At 36.2% G+C, this 25002-nt stretch overlaps 1 protein-coding gene across 1 annotated transcript in view; it reads left to right on the top strand.

Annotated features, from left to right (window-relative positions):
• The window catches only part of MALRD1 (MAM and LDL receptor class A domain containing 1), a 609315-nt gene that overhangs the window by 404479 nt on the left and 179834 nt on the right, over positions 1–25002 (top strand). The window contains exons 30-31 of the mRNA XM_064368444.1: positions 3900–4028; positions 8516–8677. Coding sequence (XP_064224514.1) covers positions 3900–4028; positions 8516–8677 — 291 coding nt within the window. The remainder of the gene's footprint in view (positions 1–3899; positions 4029–8515; positions 8678–25002) is intronic.

Below are 25002 nucleotides of genomic sequence, written 5' to 3'. Positions count from 1 at the left end.
GGTACATCACCTCTGAACCTATAATCACCTATGTAACTAGGCAGGTGTTGAACAGTGAGAACACATGGACACAGGGAGGGGAGCATCACACACTAGGGTCTGTGTAGGGGACTAGGGGAGGGACAGCTGGGGGTGGGGAGCTTGGGGAGGGATAACATGGGGAGAAATGCTAGATATAGGTGACGAGGATGGAGGCAGCAAACCATATTGCCATGTATGTACCTATGCAACAATCCTGCATGTTCTGCACATGTACCCCAGAACCTAAAGTGCAATAATATATATATATATGTAAAATCACCTATGTAATAAAGGAACTGCTGAATTTTATTTAATTTGTTTAAACTGATAAAAAATAATTTTAAACCTTTAATATAAGTCACTGTTAATCTGTGAAGTATTGTCATTTGACTACATATCTGATGAAATAATATTTAAATATATAACTTGCTCTAAAAATTCTGTGTCAGTTCACTTTTCTAAGCCCCTTTTAGATGAAACCATTGTTTCTGCAGTTATGATAACCAGAATTTATAAAGAGCCAACTATATATCAGGTTATATGTGAGGCCCAAGAGAATGCAATAAAAGCTTCTGCTTTTAAGGAGCTTGGAGTCTGGGGGGACAGCCAGCCATGTGTAAATAGTTCTTATATGTGATGATACTCATTGTAATATAGGAATAAAAGGGTACTTAGGTGGCATGAAACAGGAGTGTTTCGCCTGGGGCAAAGACTGCAACGAGAAAGGCAAGACAAAAGTAGAGAAAAAAAAAGTCATTTCATTGAGTCATAAGTTTGGCCAGTGGGTACCTGGGGCATGGGAAGGATTAGTCAGGGCAGACAGAGGAAGTAGCTCCTGTGAATACATAAAAATGAACAGCAAGGGACAAATTTGTGAAACGTTCAGTCATAGGCTATAGACCAACTGCAGGTACTTAAGAGTCACAGTAAATGAGACTGGAAAACTAAGCTGGAACCAAGAACAAAAGATCTTTAATATCTTTATTAGGAGTTTGGATTTATGTAATAGGTAATGATCAGCCTCAGTCCCCACTTGTAAAACTATGGAAAGGTATGTGGCCATGCAAAGAAGGCAAATGTCATGAATGACCTTCCTGCAGAGTTGGGATTTCTGTTGAGAATTTTTTCATTTTCTAAGAAGTAGTTTGGGTTATTATATGGGTTATTAAGATCTTGTGTACTGAAAAAAAAGCAGAGGGGGTTGGGGAAGGAGAAGGCAGGCTCCCAATCCGGTTCCCTCCGGTTCTCCCACCATCCCCTGCCAGGGGTTTCAGCAGCTCTGAGGCGGAGAAGCAGCAGCGCCAGGCACCCCGCAAGTGCTAGGGTATCCAAGAGGAAGGTCAGCCCAGCCTAAGGGGCCGCCAAGGAAGAGCCCAAGAGGACATTGGCATGGTTGTCAGCTAAATCTGCTCCTGCAAAAGTGGAAGCGAAGCTGAAAAAGGCAACAGGGAAGGAAGCATCTTCAGACAAGTGCAAACAAAGGGGAAGAGGGGAGCAAGAGGAAAACAGGCCGAAGTGGCTGACCGAGAAACTGAAGAGCCACCTGCACAAAATGGAAATGAAAACTGAGGAGATTCCAGCCCCTGATGAAGAGGAAGAGAAAGAAGCCAAGTCTGACTAATACCATGTGCCATGTCTTATCAGTGGTCCCTATCTCCCTTCTTGTACAATCCAGAGGAATATTTTATCAACTATTTTGTAAATGTGAGTTTTTTAGTAGCTCCAGAAACATTTTTAAGAAGGAGGGAATACCACCTCATCCTCTTTTTTTAAGTGAAAATGCTTCTTTTTTGTTAAGAAGCGAAATCATTTGCTAGTTGTTTATTTTTTGGTACAACCACAGAATATTGTGGGATATTGAATTATGGGATGCTCTGTCTTGGGTGTCAGCTTAACATTCCATAGGTGGGGAGTTAGTTCTTATATCTTATAATACAAAGCATAATTAAATGGCAATATGGAGTCACAGTCCTGCATTTAACGTCTTTAACATTTTAAATTACTTCTACTTCCATGCTGTTTTATAGTAGAATTGTTTCCTAAAGAAAACCACTCCTTCATCATGGCTCTCCCTGTCAGAATTGTGGGCACTCTGTACCCTCTTTGGTTGTGGTAGTCCTGTTTTCCTAGTAACTTTGTTACTGTGCTGTGAAAGATCAAATATTTAAATATGTAGTGTATATGCTCTTCAGTTGTGAATTGGTGGGACATACATAACAGCTTATCAACATGTGAAGATACTGGTACTTGATAACCTCTTAAGGAAAAATTGCTTCCAAATTTTAAGCTGGAAAGTCACTGGAATAGCTTTAAAAAGGAATTACAGTATGTAGCTGTTTAGATTTTTGGCACATGTGTTAAGAATTGTGTATAAATTGAAATGTCTGCACTGATCCTCAACCAATAAAATCTCAATTTTGAAAGGAAAAATTTTTATCTTTTTTTCCTTTGTCCATTTAAAATGTTTGATTTTCCTTTTTAAACTAGATCATGATGTGCCACCAAAATAGACAATGTTGGCAAAACAATGTTACAATAAAATACATTAGACATTAAATAACCTTAAAAACCATGTGAAAGAACATAAACCCAGTCGATTGAATCTGGGATGATGTTTTCTGCACAAGCGAGTACAGGCATACCTCTCCTTAAAACTGATGTAAACAGAAGGAAGCATCAAAATCCTACAGAAGGAGTCAAGCAGGACGGGGGTGAGGGTAGGGTGGGAGAGCAGTGAAGAGAGTCCAAGGTGGGTGAGGGAAGTGGCAAATCAAAACAATACTGACCGAGGTAGCAGGACTCGGCCCAGTGCAGAAAAATTGGCTTATGAATAAAAATGAGACTGGGAAATTAAATTCAGATCATCATGCAAAAGACACAGTACATGCTATTTAGTTTTAGGAAAAAAACACACACATTCATTTCCTAAAATCTGCTGCCAATTAATTTGCTGACAGCGTCTCCTGGCTCAACTATTTTTTATACCAGGGTGAGTATTAAACACTGTCCATGCTTTTTCATCTACAAAAAAATTTGCATAAAATTGTATTAGTTCTCTGTACTTGTCAATGGACATTTTAATTATGTGTATTAAAAAGGAAAATCTTGCCCCATGGGAGTCAGAAAAGCAAAATAAAATCTAGAGTATGAAACCTCCATGACCAGCCAGTATGTTCATATGAAAATTCAGCAGAAATAGTTACTTTAAACAATAAAAAATTAATTCAGTTAAAAATCTTCTTAATGGAATATTGTCAGTTAAGACAGGAACATATCGATCAAGTTAGTGACTGTGCTATAGACCCAGATCACCAGGATTATGAGCAGCACAAATGGCCAGAAAATCCCATCGGTGCATGCCGAGAATGAGCAGGATTTGGTGGCAGGCTGCACAAAATCCCATCGGTGCATGCCGAGAATGAGCAGGATTTGGTGGCAGGCTGCACAAAATCCCATCGGTGCATGCCGAGAATGAGCAGGATTTGGTGGCAGGCTGCACAAAATCGCATCGGTGCATGCCGAGAATGAGCAGGATTTGGTGGCAGGCTGCACACATCCTTTACTAGGTTCCAGGTACTTGCAGGCCATAAACTTGAGCATCTCATCCATGGGAATCACAGACAAGGAGATTTTCAGCACCATCAAAGTGCATAAAAATATTTCAGAAGTAGAATCTGTATAACTTGCTGAACCATTGAAGGTGAGACTGAGAAAGAAGAAGTTGGGGAACTCTACCTCAGGCAACTGTTGAAATCCTTAACTTGCTTAATAGTGTGAAATCTATAAAACACCTAACAGGAATCTTCATGTTTAATGAAAATACTAACTAAATACTGCTTTTGCTTTTGTTTTTTGTTTGTTTGTTTGTTTTTCCCTAGTGGGAGAGGTCTCTGAGATTTGTCCGGAACCCACTGATTTTTTGTGCCGGGACAAGAAGTGTATTGCATCCCATCTTGTTTGTGACTATAAACCAGACTGCTCTGATAGGTCTGACGAGGCTCACTGTGGTAAGTTAATCTGTCTGCTGTGTGGAAGCCAGTTCAGCAGAGATTTTCCTTTATAAGTAGAGTTATATATTGGCATTGATGATGGAGAAGAAATATTATTTTCATGCACTAGAGTAGATTTAGAATAGCCCAGATACTTCCACAGATTTGTATACAAGTAACAAATACAAATACAGATGGCAGCCCTTTCATATTCTTTACCCCTGTACTGAGAACTGTAACAAGTCTATAGCAAATCATTTTACCAAAAAATAATCCCATTCTGTAATTAGGCAGCACTATGTGTAGGGTTAGAATTAAAGTTTCCAGGAACTGCAGTAGCAATCTTTCTTTCTTTATTGGTCTTCGTTTTTCTTCTATTTTTTTCCCCTAGAATTGTTGATTTTATAAATGTAGCTGAAAATGAGCACTTTTAATAAATGCCAGTTTAGTAATTAATTTTATCAATTACATTGTACAGGAAAAAGAGGACTGGATGGCCCTAGTGGATTTTTATTCAAGGTTTAATTCAAGCAATGTTTTAAAACTCATATATAAAACTAAGTATATAATTTTAAAATATGAGCACATATTTAAACTCAAAGAATCTTTTTTCCATATATCTTAATGAAGAGCTTTCCTAGAGAATACTGAAATCATACAAGCTACCTGTTGCAGTTACCATTTGCTGCGTAACGAGCTATCCCAGAAGTTAGTGGTCTAAGCCACTGTTACATTTTGCTCACATTTTTTTTGGTCAGTAATCCAGGAAAGGCACTGCTGGGCAGTTTATGTCTATGGGCCTGACTCGAACTGATAGGGTGGAACTGGATAATCACATCCAAGATGACTTCTTCTCTTGATGCTCTTTGGTCTCTCTGTCTTGCTAGAGATGGTGTCTCTTCCTCCAGAGTGCTCCATGTGGCTTGGTCTGTACATATTATGTCAGCCACAGGGTGGTAAGCCATTGTACATGGGGCTGGCTTCTACTAAAAAGCATCCCAAATCCCCAGGAAAAATAGCAAGAGTTATTTTGATTTAGCCTCAGATATTCCATAATACCATACCCAATTCCTGCTAGTGCCAAGCAAATAATGAAGTCTAGAGTAGATTCAAAGAGAAAAAGGAATAGACTTCACCTCTCAATGGGAAAATGTCACACATCAAATGTAGAGAAGGTTGAAGGGTGACCTTTCTAGAGACAAACTACCACACAAGCATATTTACATTTTTATTCTATAGCTCAATGCAATTTTTATTTCTTAGGATCTTATACTGATGCTTCCAGTGGGCTCATTTTCTATTTAAAAATTTAATATATTTTTTAAACTTAAAAAGCTGTGGTAAAATATACATAATACAAAATTTACCATTTTAACCATTTAAAATGTATAACTTAGTAGCATTAAGTACATTTGTATTGTTGTACAAGCATTCCCAAACAATAACAATAACAATAACACTCCATTTACCCCTTCCCTAAGACCATGGTAATCACCATTCTCCTTTTCATCTCTATAAAAGATCTTTCATTTCTACTCTAGGTACCTCATATAAGTGGAGTCATATAGTATTTGTCTTTTCTGTGACTGGCTTATTTCACTTACCATAATGTCTTCAAGGGTCATTCCATAATTTAAATGCAAGTGTTTTTAAAAAGTCAAAACAATCAACACATCTTAAGAGTGTATTACTAATATCATAGAATTATAATATTAATTTTATAAAATATCATGTATCCCTTTCATAATACATAAATTCTCAAAACTTATAGTGCATTGAATAACACTTTCTAGTGTTATTTCTAGCTTCTTTTAACTTCACCAAAAAATGTTTTTTTTAAATTACTGACTGTAAGGAATTAATTTCAATGGAGTTTTTTAAAAAAAGGTTCTAAAACACTTATGAAATAACCATTTTCCCTGCAAGAGGTACTAAGTAGAGCATTTAATAATCACCCACAAAACAGTAAAAACTTGGACAAATTTAAGCCCATAAACTGCAGCCAGCACTCAGGTGAGAGAGGAGCCCACACTCTCAGAGCATTAAGAGGGAGCACAACTGCAACTGTGAGGAAATATAGAGGAGCCACGTGGTTAAGAGCCTACCTCCTGACCACTGCACTTAGCACCACCTGCTGGATTATACCCAGTAACTTCAGTACCAAAAATATTTTGCTAACATACCCTCTATGAAACCGAAGACAAGAAGTCAGCTACAAATGAAGACCCCGAACAAATCCTCGGCCCTCTGGAAACATCCTTAAGAGAATTCTAATGACTGTACTGAATCTACACTGAAGTTAAAGGAATATCTGCACACATAAATAAGAAAGATTTATGTGTAAAAAAGATAAATGATGAACTCAATGAAAGAACTCTGGCAACTCAAATGGCCAGAGTGTATTATGTTCTCCTAAGGATTACACTAGTTCTCCAGCAAGGGTTCTTAACCAGGTGAGATGGCTGAAATGGCACACAGAATTCAGAATATGGGTAGGAACAAATATTATTGAGATTCAGGAGGACATTGAAACCCAATCCAAAGAAGCTAAGAATAATAATAAAATGATGTAGGAGCTGACAGATGAAACATTCAGTGTAAAAAAGAACCTAACTGACCTAATGGAGCTGAAAAACACACTACAAAACTTTTATAATGTAATCCTAAGTATTAGCACAAAAATAGAACAAGCTGACGAAAGAATCACAGAGCTTGAAGACTGGCTTACTGTAATAATATTGTTAGACAAGAATAAAGAAAAAAAATAAAAAGGAATGAAAAAAATCTGAGAAATATGGGATTATATAAATAAGGCAAATTTATGAATCATTGATATCCCTGAAAGAGGGAGAAAGTAAGAAACTTAGAAAATTGCTTTCCGGATATTGTTCATGAAAATGTCACATCTTCACATCACAAACAGAGATTAGCCCTAGGAAAGAGAAGAGTGGCATATTTTGAGAATGAGAGAATGAAATGTAAGAGAGTTTATCCTGATTATATAAGTATCTTTTACATCGAAGATAAAGTTACATGTTAAGCAAGGCGGGACAGGAGGTACAAGGATGATCACAGAGAATAGAAAAGAATGTAGAATAGATATTGTAGGGTTGTATGTCAGGGAGTCACTTACATAGAACACTCTAGTACAGAATGTGCAGGTGACATCATTCGAAAGAACACATAGCGGCTGTCTTTTATGTCCATTGCAAGATTCTGAATGTTTACAGATGTGTTGGCTAAATGCTGGGAGAATGGAATGTCTCATTTATTTTATCCATATTGTATCATAAAGACCTGTTCTATATCATATAATGCTGGCATAAGAAGCACAAAGAAGCCACACAGAGCCCATAAATAAGCATACAAGAAGCAATAGATCATATAGTCATATAGAATGAATGAAAGGAATATACATGAATAAAAATAATTATAATTTGTAGGGATAAGATGCAATAATGCTTGAGTATAATGCATTTATTTTATTTAAGTAAAATGCTAATATTTTATTTAAATAATCTCAAGGATCCAGAAAGTTTTATATAGAAATATTAAAGTTTTGCTTCCTATATATTTAATATCTATTTTCTTTTTTCTGATTACATTTCTATATGCCAACATTGGTTGTATGTTAAGGGAAAGTTCTGAATGAGAGGAAATTTTAAATATAATACAAACGTTATCTTTCTAAAAAGAAAGAAAAAGCCAATGACAATCTCAATTGATTCATACCGATTAAATCACCCAATTATTCATTCTGTCTGTACAGCACAGTCCGATTTTACAGTGAGTGCTCAAAAGTAACAACTGATGTATGAAAAAGAGAAAGAAAAATGAAAGCCTAGATCAGGGTATCATGATGGCACTTTTCACAGATGATTAGAAGTAGACACAGTTATTATCTATTAATTTTTCTCATTGTGAATAATTTAATTTCTAATGAGTTATCAATCAACACTTTTAGAATAGAATTTATTTAGTGATTAGCTGTGATATGTGATGCTGCATTGATTAGTACGGTATCCGAGAGTATTTGTGTCCTATACAGTTCACTACTTCTCTCAAAGTGCCTTTTCTTTAGCAAATGACTTTGTGTCACTAATAAGCTATGCTATTCAAACATCACAGTAAGAGAAGAAGTGAGTTAAACATCCAGACAACTAAAGCTGTTTATTTATTTGACCTGAATAATCCGTATTAACATAATGTTATGTTCATTGTTCACGTGTAAACACAGTTTTATCTGTTATCTATAAATATTCATCAATCTGTATAACTCCTCAATGGATAAATGACAACGCTCATATGCTGCTTCTAGATCCTTCAATTAAAATGTTACAGTGTATAACTGATATTACTAATAAGTACAAATGTCTTGATGCTGTAAATGCATTTATAAAGAATTAGAATATGCAGATACTAATTTTAAGTGATCCCAAATGTAAGGTAATAGCAAATGTGATAGATATTTTCAGAAATTTCCATTAATGTTTTTCCTTCCCCAGCACTATATACAAGGACAACAGGAAGCTGCAATTTTGAAACAAGTCCAGGAAACTGGATCACAGACTGCAGTCTTACTCAAGACTCTGAGGATGACTTGGACTGGGCCATTGGCAGTAGAATTCCTGCCGAAGCATTGATTCCAGACTCTGATCACACACCAGGTAAATCTAGTAGCTAACCCCAGACCAAGAAATCCACTCATCTGGAATCCTGCTTTAACAATATGTGTGAATGTCAGTGTGCCTTCCCTATGTGTATATGGGGACAGAGCTCAGTAGGTTTTATGGAAGGAGGGCTAGTCCCTTCTATTGCAAACTCTGAATTACTAAATAGACCCAGACTTGACACTGCTACAACAAAGAAGCCCATGACTCATATTTTAAGAAACTCACAGATTTTACTGACTCTACCCTAAGGGTGTCATTCAGTTCCCCAACTGGGGAAGGGTGGGTGGGTGGCATTCAGATTAATGACTGCAGTAGGCAAAGATATACAACTGGCAATGCTAACAATTATACCCTGTTGTGACAGTGGCCAGTCACAACAATGAAATGGCTGGCCACCACTTTCATTCCCGTCATTTTAAAGAACAGAAGCCAAGGTGTAAAATGGTAAGTGGTAATGGAATGAATGAGTATTAACACAGACTTTACAAGTTTTGCTTTCTGCCCTGTGATTTCAGATTATGCAATCTTTAATGGCTTTTCAGTTAATAGACTCAAAGTACGGGTACGCCTGTAGTCTTATTTACTCTTACAAAGAAGTCCTACTGACTCAGAACTTTTCTTATCTTAGAAATCTAGCTTTCATTAGGGACAAAAAATATCTAAGATATTTGTGATGGCTAATTTTATGTGTCAGTTTGGAGGTGTTTTGGATGAGATCCACATTTAAATTGATGAACTTTGAGTATAATGTGGCCTCATCCAGTCAGTTGAAGGACTGAATAGAATAAAAAAACGCCAACGATGCAGCAAGAAGGATCCCCAGGAGAATGTCTTCAGATTTCATTCGCACAATGGGCTTTCATGGTTCTCCAGCCTGATAGTCCACCCTGCAGATATTGGACTTGGCAGCCTTCATAACTTTGTAAGCCAGTTCCGTATAATAAATCTCCTTTTTTATGTACACACATCCTATTGATTCTGTTTCTCAGGAGAACGCTAACCAATATAATATTCTTCAAAACAGTTGAAGCATATGCACAGTAAAAAAAGAGCAAGATTGTGCAGAATTTAAATAACTCTCAAAAGATTGTCCTAGCCATTACATGACTAGTGAAAAGAGTACAATTATTTTATTATTTATTCCAGGCAGATTAAATGTATCATGCTCTTCAGTTACAGTATGGCATTCATTCTTGTTTTAAAGATTTTCCAGAATTCCTTTTATATGGTGAATCACATGTATTGATTTGCATATGTTGAACCAACCTTGCATCCTAGGAATGAGCCCTACTGGGTTGTGGTGAATTAACTTTTTGATATGATGCTGGATTTAGTTTGCTAGTATTTTGTTCAGGATTTTTGTGTCTATGTTTATCAAGGATATTGGCCTGTAGTTTTCTTTTTTCACTATGGCTTTGCCAGATTTTAGTATCAGGGTAATGCTGGCTTCATAGAATGAGCTAGGAAGAGTCCCTCCTTGAATTTTTGAAATAGTAGAATTGGTACCAGCTCTTCTTTTTATGCCTGGTAGAATTAACCTTTGAACTAAACATTCTAACTCCTTTTAACTTACTATGCTGTATCTCCCTTTCCTTTCACAAGTTTTTGTTTCCCTTAAAAACATGAAGTTCGTGTATAAGTTGAACAGGGTAGAGAATCAAGAAACTAAGATCAGTAATTAGAAGGATTTAGTATATAACAAAGTAGATATGGGGAAAAGATGGATGATATAGTATGGTGCTGTCGTATCTGGTTATCCACCTGGAAGGACTTAAAATTAAATCCAAGTTTAATATCATATGCAGCAATAAAATCTAGATAAAGATATAAGTGTAACAAAAGAAAATTCTTGCAAGAAAACAGAGAGTAAATTATGTGTAATTTAGAGCAGGATATTTTAAAACCTCCTAAACCCAATTTAGAAATCATTTTGGCCTCTTTGATATGTAAGTCAACTTTTAAAACCTGGAAGTCAGCTCTAAATCCAATTTAGAAAGCATTTTGGCCTCTTGGACATAGAAGGACCAACACATAGTGACTTATATGAGCATATTTAAGTCGGCATTGCTTTTAACTGAAATAATGGGAAATAAATGAATGCCTATTATATGATCATGTATGTGTTCCTTCCTTCATTCACTTAGCTATTTATCAAATGCCAGGCACTTGGCCAAATCCTGCAGATGCATCAGTGAATAAAATAGGCATAAATCCCTGTCACAGTAGAGCTTACATTGTAGAAGGAGGGAAAAGATAATGGATAAACATACTAAATAAATAAATTAGATAGCTTGTTAGACGTTAAGGGGAGAAAAAGAAAGGAACAGAGTACATAGAAATATGAAAGCCAGAAGATAGGTGTGTGCCTTGGAGTTGGGAGGATGGCCGTGCAAATAGGCTGGTCAAATTAGACCCTGCAGAGAAAAACACCAGTCAACAAGAGACCTGAAGGAGCTATGAGGAAGTGACCTGTTGGTACCTAAGGAAAGAATGTTCCAGAGCTAGATCAGCCTGTGGTTAGAAGGTCTCTCAACCTGGTTGCTAATGACATTTGGGACAGTCTAATTAATTAGGGGTCTGCCTGTGTAATTGTGAGATATTTAGCAGCATTTGAGGCCTCTACCAACTAGATGTCAGAAGCACTCCTCTTCTAATCATAATAAAGCCAAAATGTCTTTAGAAATTGCCCCTGTTAAGAGAAACAGCCTGGAAGCCAAGGTAATTTGTAAAATCCACAACATGCAATATTATGCAGCCACTAAAAAGAGTTTAGTCATGTAAAGCTGATTTGAAAGGATTTCCAAAAGACAGTGTTGAAGGAGTAACACAATATGCAAAATGTTAAGATAGTGTGATCCAGTTTTTCTAAAGCAGACAACAACTAATGCCACCTTATTTGTGCATATGTATAAATCTGTACATAGATATTTCTATGAAGGAATGTGAGCATGGAGGAAAGGATAAAATGATTCATACTTGTTTATTGACATAGATTACTTGAATGAGTGGCGTGTTAAAGAAGAGAAGAGGGGAAATAAACTCAGTATAAAAAGAAACAAGGCTGAACATAGTGGCTCATGCCTATAATCCCAGCAATTTGGGAGGCTGAGGAAGAAGGATTGCTTGAGCCCAGGAGTTTGAGACCAGCCTGGGCAACATGGTAAAACCCCATCTGTACAAAAAACAAAAAATACAAAATTAGCCAGATGTGGTGGCATGCCTATAGTCCCCACTACCCAGGAGGCTGAGGTGGGAGGATGACTTGAGCCCATGAGACTGAGGCTGCAGTGCCATGTTTACTCCATTGCACTCCACCAAGACTCTGTCTCCAAAAAAAAGAAAAAGAAGCAGAAAAGAAGCAGCAGCAAATAACAGAAAAAGAAAATGCAGCATACATAGTAGTAGGACATTTGTGTGTTTCTGGAAAACATGGTGAATATGTTTAAGGTTTGGAGGTCTGAACTGTTGCTTGTCACTTTTAATATTTATTTTTTTCCTCAATATTTCTATTTATTAATTTTACATTACTAAATCTACCATTTTCTAAAATTTTTTAGAATATAAATAAGCATAAAAAACTTTTTTAGTAACCTCAGAGTGGTGATAAAGCCATTGACAAGCTGTTTGTTCATACTGTATTTTCAAAGAAAAATAGGTTTCTAGTTGATTTAGTAATTCTAAAAATATAGTGTAAACAAGTTTATATGTGGCAAAATATCTTGCACAGCATGGATTAAGTTATAGTATTTTACTTTTTGATTGTATTAAAATATATAAAATCTGATTATAAACATATTATTTCTTGATTATAATATCACAGCAGTGAATTTACATTTAAATGGAACTTTTTACTTCTATAATTTTTGAAGATGAATATATGAGATTTTGTGAGAAATTATGGGAAATAAGCCAATTTCATTTATTCTGCTAAGATCTAGACAATAACATGTGGGCATAAATGCCTATGAGTGCATTAGATTTTATCTGCCACAATCTTCCCTTATCCTATAACAGTGTTTGAAAACTACAGAGCATGTCTTCTGCTATAATAATACTAATGATACAAAAACTACCACAGGCTCAGTTGAGAACAAGATGAAATTATAGTCAATAGATATGAGAAAGTTTACATCTGTTGTTCAAAAAAGAAAAACGCGAGTGATCAATTGATACCTTTTAATGGAAACATCTTTTAATGGAAACACTGGAGACTATTAATAGGAGTATTAATTTTTCTTTTTTGAACTTTTAGAGCTTATATATGTTCATTAAAGACCACATGAAAAGTTTTGAATCTGGTTATTTATGTAATGTTATATACAAGCAGTGTTTCCTTCAGATTAAAAAAAAGCAATAATCCTGACAGAATACTTTATTATCCTCCTTATTAATCACTACTTGAGACAGTACATTTTACAGAGTGCTCTCTTCAAAGCAGCCTGATTATATCATTCTTGATATACTAATATGGCTGATTGAGACTGTTTAGGCATCTCTGAGATGATGGACTGCTGAATAAATTGTAAGGACATTAATTAATTTTGACGCTCTGGGAAAAACAAAAATCTTCATGAGAAGGCCAACAGAGTCAAAGAGCCTACAGTCTATTTCTAAGCATCACAACATAGCTGTTAATTAAAATTGTATTTATGGACCTTTGCACTTATGGTTATTAAGATGAAGCATTAGATACATAAGGGGGCCATTTTCAGTGCTCATCACAGAGCAATTTGTGAGCCTTTCTGGAGACATTGCTGATGCTGGAGAAAGAAAGTATAAACATCAGTCTACTCTCTGGTCTACACATGAATACTGTTTAGACTTAATGTATACAAGATTGAATGGCAAGAGTGACATTTATGTAGCATGAATTAATGAAGACATAAGGCACAAAGCTGCTGCTGTCTCTTTTTTCCCTTCCTTCATAACTTTATATTCTTTTTAATGATATAATTGGCCATCTCCACAATTAGACTACCAACTCCAGTAAGACCTGAGTCACATCTTTTGCTATTGTTACGTCTCTTGTAGCATTTATATAAGTTTGAATTGCACCTGATAGATACTTTTATAGGTCACGTGTTACTTGGAACTATCCCCTACTATATTTATTGACAGTGAAGTATTTTGGATTACTCAATGCATTAAGTGTTTCCTGAGTGCCTACTAAATAACATTTATTGTGTTGGGAATGAGAATACGAATTAACTAAACTTTTGGTAAGTAAGGAATCGAATATGCTGACTGATACAGCACACATGTTTACTATTGTGCATTTCTATACTCACCTCTAAAGGTCAAAAAATACCCCCAAATAATCTTAGCAAGCTAATTCCCTCGTATGTATAATAGCAATTTAAGATATAGTATTCAATAAAACACAACTTAATTTGATATTTGGTTGATAGTGTCCTGCAGGTTATGCAGATGATAACTGTACTTCCTGTTGGGCAGACAGGACAGATATTATCATTCTGATATCAGAGATGAGAAACATAAATATTGAATGATTTTTCTCAACCTGTAAAATGAGTAAGAAAGGGCAGAAACCCTGGTGTATGGATCCTATTCCAATCCCTTTTCCAAGACATCACTGTAGTGTGTTCCTTCCTTATATACAGCTCTGACTGAGTCCCCTTAACCTTCATATTCAGGGCCACTAAATCTCAATTTGCCTCTAGATTTATATCACTCTGGTCTCTGATAGAGTAGATGGAGACTCCTATATTCATTTGTTTGGGAAGATTGGACAGGGATATGGAGTTGGATATAGAAATGCCAGCCCTCCCTCACATGATTCTCAGACAATTATTCTTGAACCCACTTTGATCTTACTCACATGCACTCAAACACACACATACACGTAAAGACATACTTGCACAAACACTCATGCACAGACACATACAGACACACGCATACAGAAACATATGATGACCATATCGTAACACATTTTTTAAAGATTCAGTTGTTGGACAAGAAATTTTTGAGGCATTCCAGGAAAAAGAAGGAGAAGATGGGGGAGGAACTGGAGGGAGAAAAAGAAGAAGGAAGAGGAAGAGGAGGAGGAAGAGGAAAAAGGCAAATGGGATCAGAATGAATGGAGGAAGAACATCAGAAATCCTAAGTTAAAGAAAAATAGTTCACTATAGGTCTTCCCAAAGAAGCTACACATATACACAGATATCCTAAGATCCAAGTAAAAAATACTGGTAAGGACTGAATTGTGCCCCCTTCCTCCAAAATTCATATATTGAAGTACTAATCCTAGTGTGGCTATATTTGGAGATATGATCTTTAAATAGGTAAATAAGGTTAAGTGGGGTCATAAGAGTCCTAATTCATTGGACTGTTGTCCTCATTAAATGAAGGAGAAACACCAGGAATCTTCATGTACAAAAGAAAGGCCATATAAGGACACAGAGAGAAGGCAGTCATTGCAAGTCTCAGGAGAGGCCTCAGGAGAAATCAGATCTCCTGGAACCTTGGTCTTAGACTTCCAGCCTTTAGAACCGTGAGGAAATAAATTTCTGTCATTTAAGTCACTCAGCCTCTGGTATTTTGTTATGGCAGTGCTAGCAGACTGATACAAATACTAAGAAAGATTGCGAAGAGCTTTTCAGGGTAACTCACTCAGGCCACTTGGAGGAATTGGGAAATTGGCCCCGCTTCTCACGTTTCCCACCAATGATCACTGCTTCCAAACACCACTGCTCACATAAATGGCTTTTTCTCTCAGGATAAAGTCAGGGAAGGGCAATCTAAGGAAATTTGAACATCTGCCTGGGAAAAGATAATCATGAGATAATTACAGTCTGAAAATGAGTCAGTGTCATGGTTGGGGTTACACAGGATCATCACAATAGGGAGTGGTTTTGAACCTTGGCTGCATATTAGAATCATCTAGGGACTTAATAAAAGTACTAATAGCTGGGTGCTACCCACAGAAATTCTCACTTAATTGGTCTGTGCTGTAGCCTGGACATGAAGATTTTTAATAATTCTGCATGGGATTCTAGTGTGCGGTCAAGGTTGAGAACTCCTGCCCTACGGGGAAGCGTACCTGCCTGCATGCTCAACCTACATCCAAAGCACCTGCTATTCATCCTCCTGGTCAAAGAACTCTGTTGGGGAAACAGTTCTTTACGCTGTCTGTGGAAATTCTTTATTGTGTCCTAAGCAACGAATGCTTTCATTCATGAGCTTAAATGAATAACCAAGAATCACCACACATTTGAAGACAACCAATGTCATGAAAGGGAAAGTAGAGGATGTGAAAAGAACAGTTATCCGTGGAAGAAATAGAACTCAGCATAATGGACAAAAAATCATGTTTCTCATTGCTCTTTAGAGAACTGCTGCTGGGTTTATTATCCAGATAGATAAGTCCCATCTCTTGCAATTTCTCATGTACTTGGGATGAAAGCTGTCAATCACATGCACCTGTAGAAGGCATTGATTTGGAAATGAGCATCAATCATGCTTATCTGTTATCACCAGTTCACCATACAAGTATAACCATTTTTATGTCCACCATGGTGTTAAAAATATTGGTGATATATATTTCCATATATATGTATATATCCCCATACAGATCTGTATATATATTTAAGTAAATATTAACATTTTCGACTGGTTAGCTATTTTATTATAATAAGTATAGTTAACTGTAATATGCTACTATTAAAAAAGAAGTCTTTATCTGACAAAAATATGTACTGAAGTATTTAAAGATGATGCAATTTGATACCAGGCTTGCTTTTAAATACTTCTGTAGTATTAAAAAATGTGGGTGGAAATATGGATGAAGCAAGATGGACCCTGTGTATTAGGCCATTCTTGCATTACTATAAATAAATACCTGAGACTGGGCAATTGATAAAGAGATTTAATTGACACATGGTTCTACAGCCTTTACAGGAAGAATAGTGCCAACAACATCTGCTTGGCTTCTGGGAAGGCCTCAGGAAGCTTGCAATATGGAAAAAAGTGATGGGGGAGCAGTGACATTGCATGGTGACAGCAGGAGGGAAAGCGAGAGTGGTGGGAGGGGAGTTGCCACACACTTTTAAATGACCAGATCTCCAGAGAACTCACTCTCACAAAGAGAGCACTGAGTCATGAGGGATCTTCCACCATGATCCTGTCACCTCCCACCAGGCCTCAACTCCAACACTGGGGATTACAATTAGACATGAGATTAGGCAGGAACAAATACCTAAAACTGTATCACCATGGGTTAAAAATGGTTAAAGCTGGGTTTTCAGTAGGTAGGAGCTCATTAATCTGTTTTTTCTACTTTGGTATAAATGCAAAATTTTTCAAAATAAAGGTGTTTAGAATATGATCAAATCTAATGAAAAACCTGACAATATGAAATCTAGTGTGAAATTAGAGCTGATTATTTAGAAATTGCCAAGGGCATTGCATACTAAATAGAAGTGAATACAATAAATAGTAATAATAATATCTCTTCACTAGGTTTTCAAGTTATACTGAAACATAACAATATGATACATAAATTCTTTTTTCATTTTATATGATTTTTAAACAGTACATTGGAATTTATTGTGATGCCAGTTCAGAACAAATTTCTGTTTAGTGAAATTGGTTAGTGTTTGGACACATAAGAGGAGTTAGTTACTACCAATTGTCATGCTAATAACAGAATTAAATCCTGAGAGTGTTAAAGTGAAACATCTGGGGTTTCTGTGATGCTTCAGTCACCATGTTGAAAACGTATGTGAATAAATGGAGGAGTTTTCACAGGTGAGTGACACAAAAGTAAAATAATATACATTGGCATGATGAGAAAAATGTTTCTTCAGTCATTAGTTCATCCAAGAAATATTTGTTGAAGCTTATTTTTTAAGACCCTGTTCTAGGTGCTTGAAATATCTGTTGAACAAATCAGAGAAGGATCTCTGCCGCCCTTCTCTGCTGACATTGTAGCAGAGGGGAAAAGAAAGTCAATGTGAAACATTATTAATCACAGATTTGTATAGTTTGTTGGTTGTTGATAAGTGCTATAGGAAAAAAGAAAAGTAGGAGTTTTTGGATGATGGGGGTGGGGGAAGAAGACTGAGTTAAATAAAATGTTACATATAACTACTCAAATAAAGATGCTTTCATTAGTATTTTAAGCTTTGCAAAGGGTTGTGGATGGACAGATGGATGTGTGATGTATGCTGAATAAACACTGGTAGAATCATCTTTATATCCTCTAAATTTCCCAGGAGAGTAGCACTAATTTGCAACTATGTTCTAAGTACTTTACATGTAGTAGATCATTTAATTTTTACCACAACCCCATGAGGCTGAAGTATGTACTATAATTATCTCTTATTGCTTCTCAGTCCTAGAGAATTTAAGTAGGTTGCCCAAGGTCACATACCTAATAAGTGGTAGAATCAGGATACAAATCAAAGTCTAGAGCTCCAGTGCCTTCAGACTTAACCAATGGACAATCCTGCCTACACTTTTGCTTATTACATATTCATTAAAATAATCTGATAATATCTTTCTCAGTTTCAATGGAAATAACTATTCTTCTGTTCTTACTTGCTTTCCACACTCCTCCAGGTAAAATAGATCTGAAATCTAAATGAAGTCAAAGCTCTTTTATAATAGTGACCACTTATCGTTTTACCTAAATAAAAGCATTGTTTTAATTAGTTTTGCCTTCCTGCATGACCATGAAACAAGTTTTACTTGTAATCTCAATTTGAAAAATAAAGTTACAGAAATATTAAGCTAATTCATGTTTCCAAAGGCATCTTGACAAATAACTCCTAAAGAGGTTCTTCAGACTTCTTTGAATGTGAAGATGCAGAGATTCAGAATCCCTTATCTCTACCTGTAACTTATAGGAAATGGCAGCAAATTTCGCTTACATATTATCTTCCTGTGATTGAGGTATTCTTGCTGCTAAGCATATTAGGAGCTTTCAAAATAAGATGACTCTACCTTGTGTTGGCATGCCACAACCAAAAGCTTCATCTTTGTATCACATTAACGCATACTGGTGGGAGAGAGGAATTTATAATGTTGATTTTGATGACAGTTAATAGCATTGAAATGACACATTCTGATAAAAAAAGTGTTTTTATTTAAAGAGGTAATAATTAGTCTCAAAAGAGATTAACGCCTAAAGCATAATTTACTGGAAAGAAATATCATAATTAATGACATTTAAAAGAAACAGTCATTGTATCACTCTTCACAAAGCAAATCAAAATAATGTAATGACAGGCATTTTTATCAAATGCTGTGAGAAAAATTCATTCACCTCCAGAAACACTGCATCTGTGTTTTCCATTCTGACAACTTTGAGGAAACTTTGTTCTTTCACTGGCCATAGTGACGCTTCACAGCATTTCAAAATTACAGATGCAGGCTGGGTGTAGTGGCTCACACCTGCAATCCCAGCACTTTCAGAGGCCAAGGTCAGTGGATCATCTGAGGTTAGGAGTTTGAGACCAGTCTGGCCAACATGGTGAAACCCTGTCACTACCAAAAGTAGTAGAGACAAATTAGCTGGGCGTGGTGGTGCATGCCTGTAGTCCCAGCCACTTGGGAGGCTGAGGCACAAGAATCACTTGAACCTGGGAGGCAAAGGTTGCAGTGAGCTGAGATTGTGCCACTGCCCTCCAGCTTGGGAGTTAGAGTGAGACTTCATCTCAAAAAAAAAAAAAAAAAAATTGCAGATGCACCTTGGAAATCTAGGGGAAAAATATATAAGCACAAAAAGAGATTGAGGGTGTTTCAGTTGATAGTCATTAGGCACCCTTCTATTGAGAGTGAGAGACGGGCAGAAATTATAGAGGATGCAGAGGCAGGCAGAATAAGTCTGACTCTAAAGAATGGAAATTTTGCTATTTTGAAAGTGACATAATGCACAGCATTTAAAAAAAAAAACATTATCCGCTTTATTTTATGAACAGGGGCAAAAATGTGTAAAATTGCCTCCAGTTTAAAGCAGGGAATGAATTCAGATCACATGAAATGGGAAATTGTCTTTCATTTCCTTAGTGCAATAAGTATGATCTTTCTTGGGACCCTGAAGATGTCAAAGCGCAGCTTCACTTATCATCCAGGCTGAAGTACAGTGGCACAATCTCAACTCACTGCAACCCCCTCCTCCTAGGTTCAAGCAATTCTTCTGCCTCAGCTTCCCGAGTAGCTGGGATTACAGGCATACACACAACGCCCGGCTACTTTTTATTTTTTGGTAGTTTTAATAGAGATGGGGTTCCCCCATGTTGGTCAGGCTGGTCTGGAACTCCTGACCTTTGGTGATCCGCCGCCTGGGACTCCCAAAGTGCTGGGATTACAGATGTGAGCCACGGAGACTGGCTAGCTTTCCTTTAAAAGTATCAACTTTTTTTTTTTTAACAGAAAAATGTAAAATTGATTACCTTATAGTAGAATAACTCAATGAAACAGTTTCAGAATCTCAAGATTGTAGCTAAAAAACATCTAAAATACAAATTAGAATTTTTTACTCTCTGCTGACATCAATGTGGAAAAAAACATCCGTGAGGCATAGGGATTGAGTCTGAATTTGGCTAATATATATTTGGCACTCAGATATTAAGTACCTATTATGGTTTGAGGATAGTACACTTTGATGCTGAATTTATACTATTGTATTTGACATTAAGCAGCTCCAATTTTCAAAAATGTACAATTCTTTTAAAGAGTTTTTAAAGTAAAAGTTGAATATTAGCATTGCCTAATTGTAGCTAATTAAGATGCAGAATATAAAATCTGTGCCCCAGGAATCTTAAGAACTTATCATCATAAACTTACACAAGCAAAAGTGCAGTATTAAATGAAAAGTGTACAGAAAATATTTGGTGTCAGTTTTGGAGAGGTAAAATTCAGATATATTTAAGGAACTCGAGGTTCCAGAATACTACATCTGGTAATATTTAATTAAAGTGTAATCGATTTTACAAAATTAATTGAATGCATTCTGGTCTGAATATATGAGAGTTAGGTAGCTTTAGAAATGGCAAGTACTAAGCTGTTAAACAGTTCAAAATCAAACAAATAAAACAAAAATTCTGCTTCTATAAATAGCTGTCCTGGGAATGTTGTTGATCATTTCATAGTCATACAAATAAAGTGAGTTGGTTTAATGATTTACCATTAAATTCTAAATATGTTGTGGCAGTTCAGACATTTAAGCTTTATTACCTGCTTTAATAAATTCTGAACTTTGTTCGAGAGGCTACATTGACCTTCCCCAAGGATTTTGTTAGGTATGAATAGGTAGTTCTCAATAAAGCAACTGAAAGTTTATAAATGTTTGAAAGTGGGTCTAGTCTGAGCTTGCTAGATAAAAAATGAGTCTATTTCTGAAAGTATAATTCAACATAAGGTTTTATAACATTAAGATACAGTACATAGTTTCTGGATAACTCATGTATTTCTATTAATAATTTCAAGAGGCTAAGCAACTTTTCACCTTTTTGATTCTCAAAAAAAATATATATGGCATCACAAAAGTTCATCCCTCTTATAAGATCAAACTTAGATATGCTAGAGCTTCAGCATCAAAAATTGCCAAAGATTAAATTTGCACTAGAATTAAATTTGCACTAAATTTAATTCTAAATTTCCAGGTAAATTTCTGCATTTTTAAATTTTACAATGGATACATTGGCATGCATTCATACTTCAGCCAGGAATCAATTATCTGACTTTTGTGTTAGACTGCAGGATTTTGTAAGACCAAAACTGAATATGCAAAGGTGAAGATGTTAAGTGGGGGTATACTTTGAAAACTCAGCCCAGAGTCCCTTAATTAATAGTTGGAATTGCTAGCTTTGATATTGGTCCTTACATGACATTGTTTGTCCTGTACCAAAATAAATATGCTGTGGTGAAATGGTGGATTGTCATTCCCAGTGAATTAATTTTCTTTACATTGTGTTTCATGATATAGTCTTAAATACAAACAGTAGATTATATAACATTCCTTTCTATGAAGTCACACCTTGCTAAACTGATTTGAGTGTTTGCTGTCACGTAAGTGACATTTACTGGGGAAAATGTGGAATAGGAAAAAAGGTGATGTTCAGTCTGATTTCAAGGTTTGGGAATTTGTGTAATGCCCAATAGACACACTCCCCATTAGAAAATAATTGTGGATATTTAAGGATGAAATGATACATATGTTATTGTTTCCACTGGTGTATTAGTTTTTCAAGTACCTACAGTGTTGTTAGAATATTTTCAAGTACTTGAAATGTTATGAGGTACTAGGCTGGAAGAAACCTCAATTCTGTTTGTTCAGTACTTTTCTTCATTAGTAAATTAGTGAAACTCTTAAAGATGTTGTGACTCAAGTTACTTTAGAAGTCTATAAGTGATTACATAGGATGAAGCATTTGGTTAGACTTAATTCAGGTTGTTGTGGAAACTTAAAATTGGCCTTTTATAATTAAATATTGGACTAAAAGTATTGAAAAGAAACATCTGAGTTAGTGAAGTTTCAGTGTATTTATGCAAATGGAGGAATAAATGTACGTAATTACAAGGTTTTAAATCAGAATTCCATTCCTAAATTTGCAAAATTGGTTAAATTTGTGTTAATGAATCTGATTACTATTTTTTCCTACTGCTCCAAACATTTGACTTTCAACATAGGGTTGACACTACAACATGGAAAAATAAATATATGAGTCTGAATTAAATAGGATCTGGTTCTGACACTGAAATACATTAGTTCTCATTGTGTATGTTTTAGTATTTGAGAACTGAACTACAAAAATAATTTATACAAATATATTAGTTAAATATATGTATCAGACAAGTTCAAGGCTATTTTTTCACATCCAATATAAGATGACTATATTCTGTACTTTGAATTAAACCCTTACTGTACATGAAAAGTTATTACACCTCATTGGATTATACCATATTTTTCTTACTGAAGATAATGTTTTAAAGTTTATCCGATAAAGTACAGTCTAAATGCATTAGAAATCCTCAAGTATGTAAAAGGCAACAGAATGTAGGGAAATCCAGATGTTCTTATTTAATTAAAAATAGCATGGATTTAAGAAAAGTACATTTTTAATGAATAAGCCACTGTTCATAGTAGGTTTGACAGGTGCTGTCTAGGTGTATTGGCTTCACATGCCACCTATGTTGTTATTTTCCAAGTAAGAAAACACGTAATATTTTTGGAACAAAATGTGAACCTTAGAAAACTTTTTTTGTGTGACTAAATACTGTGTTCAGTTTTCCTAACCCAGTATTTTGTAGTACATACAATATATTTCAAAGGACGAGGATAGAAAATAGCTTACCTATGCTACAGGAATACTTCAGGTTGTTTTTATGTCTACTCTTCTGTTTTGAAATTTTTTCTGCAGTAATTCTCAAAGTTCCCTGGTTATCTTATTAAAATAAAATTACGCTGAGTGCAGTGGTTCACACCTGTAATCCCAGCAGTTCGGGAAGCCAACATGAGCAGATCATGAGGTCAGGAGATTGAGACCATCCTGCCCAACATGGTGAAACTCTGTCTCTACTAAAAATACAAAAATTAGCTGGGCGTGGTGGCATGCACTTGTAGTCCCAGCTACTTACTTGTACAAGTCCTAGGTATACTCCCAGCTCTCTCTCTCTATATGTATATATTCTCAAATATAATATACATTTAAATACACATATACAAATTTACCTACCCACATAAATAATACATAAATATTATACATATGTATATAGAGAGAGCACTTAAAGCAGGGACAGTTTTAGCTGTGGGTTTTGAAAAACTTGTGTGCTCTACAAATGAAAAGCTACTTTTGTTGTTACTTTTGGCCCCCAGGAGAAATGGGAGTCCTTTTCAGAGAGCATGGGAGACACATGAGTCCGTTGCAGTATTCTTCTCTACCTCTGAGGGTGAAATTAGAGTGTGAAGCAATTTGGGAGGTGGCCAGGCACACAGCTAGGCTCGTTGCAGAGCAGAGCTGCTGTCCACACGGTGTGGCTCCTGTCATCATGAGCCATGTCTGAAAGAATTAATCACATTTCATATGCAAGCATGCTCTCTGTTTGACTGTGCTGTTGTCTTGAATGAGAGCGTCATTGACAATGCTTGAACCGGATAGGCCTGCCTCAATGTGTTCTATGTAATAATGCGTGGGCTTGGGAAGGAGGCAGGGATTGGGGAGAAGGAGGGAGAATGGACGTGTCAATAGGGGAAAGGTGTCTCTTCGTTTGGAGCATAGATGGGTTCAAAGCCCTCCTCATACTACTAAGTATTTGGCTGGACACTACAAGTTGTGTGTCTAGAGTGTGTGTGTGTGTGTGTGTGTGTGGGTATGTGTGTGTGGGTCTGTGTGTCTTTCTCCGGGTCTGAGCAGCACCTCCTACGTCCAGTGTTCGCATTTTACTCAGAACCTTGGATAGACCCCAACCCACCTAAAAACACAATACATATATGTTCTAAGAAATTTCTCTTGATGATTGGTGAGAGGACGTTGATTGAAACCAGCTCATTTCCCATTTAAAACTGAGGCCAGCTCACATTTGCTGAAGAGGGTTCTTGGCTCTTACTTTGTAGCAGGAACTCCTAAAGAAATGAAGCCTAATCAAGAGTTTCTGGCTGAAAGTGAAGATCTCACATGTTAGACCCAATGTTGCAATCGTAACTGGGCAAATTCTCATTAGAGACAAGGGGCCAAAGACTGTGCCGATGGAATCTAATGTCTTTTAATGTTGACTTCAATCCAGTAAAGCCCTTCTTAAGCCATTTAACTGTAAAATTGGGCCTTCGGTAGGCAGTGCACCCTCTGAAATTAGAGGACAGGAGATTTGGATTTGATAACCAGCCTTCTGCCAGTCAGTCAGCCACTCACTTTCAAGTGAAAAGCCTTAGGCGAGTCACTTTCTGTCTGTGTTTTCCAATTTTTGCACAGTGATTTATGTGGGCATTACAGCCCACTGGGAAACGATCCCTTTTTCAGCTCGGTGCCTGATTTGTTGAGTATACTTGTCAATCTGGACTTTAATACACCTATGATTTGGATTAATTCTATTACCTCTGCTAGAAATTAACACAGAAAATTCACAGTTGATGGACAAGAATGAGAATCAGTGCCAAAGCATGAAAATATAACTGAATCCTTTATTACCAAACAAATGCTCAGTTCAAGTTGACACAGATCATTCATTCTGAATTCATCAGCTATGGCACTTAGAGACACTTTTTCAAAATCCACAGCTAAAACTGTCCCTGCTTTAAGTGCTATATATATATATATAATTTTTACCCACCCACAATGGGGAATGGTAGCTATGTTGAA

Source organism: Aotus nancymaae, unplaced genomic scaffold, assembly GCF_030222135.1.
Source record: "Aotus nancymaae isolate 86718 unplaced genomic scaffold, 86718_ANA_hifiasm-v0.15.2.pri h1tg000077l, whole genome shotgun sequence".
Taxonomy (NCBI): Eukaryota; Metazoa; Chordata; class Mammalia; order Primates; family Aotidae; genus Aotus; species Aotus nancymaae.
The sequence above is the reverse complement of the archived record's forward strand: the minus strand, read 5'-3'. Positions and strand labels throughout refer to the sequence as shown.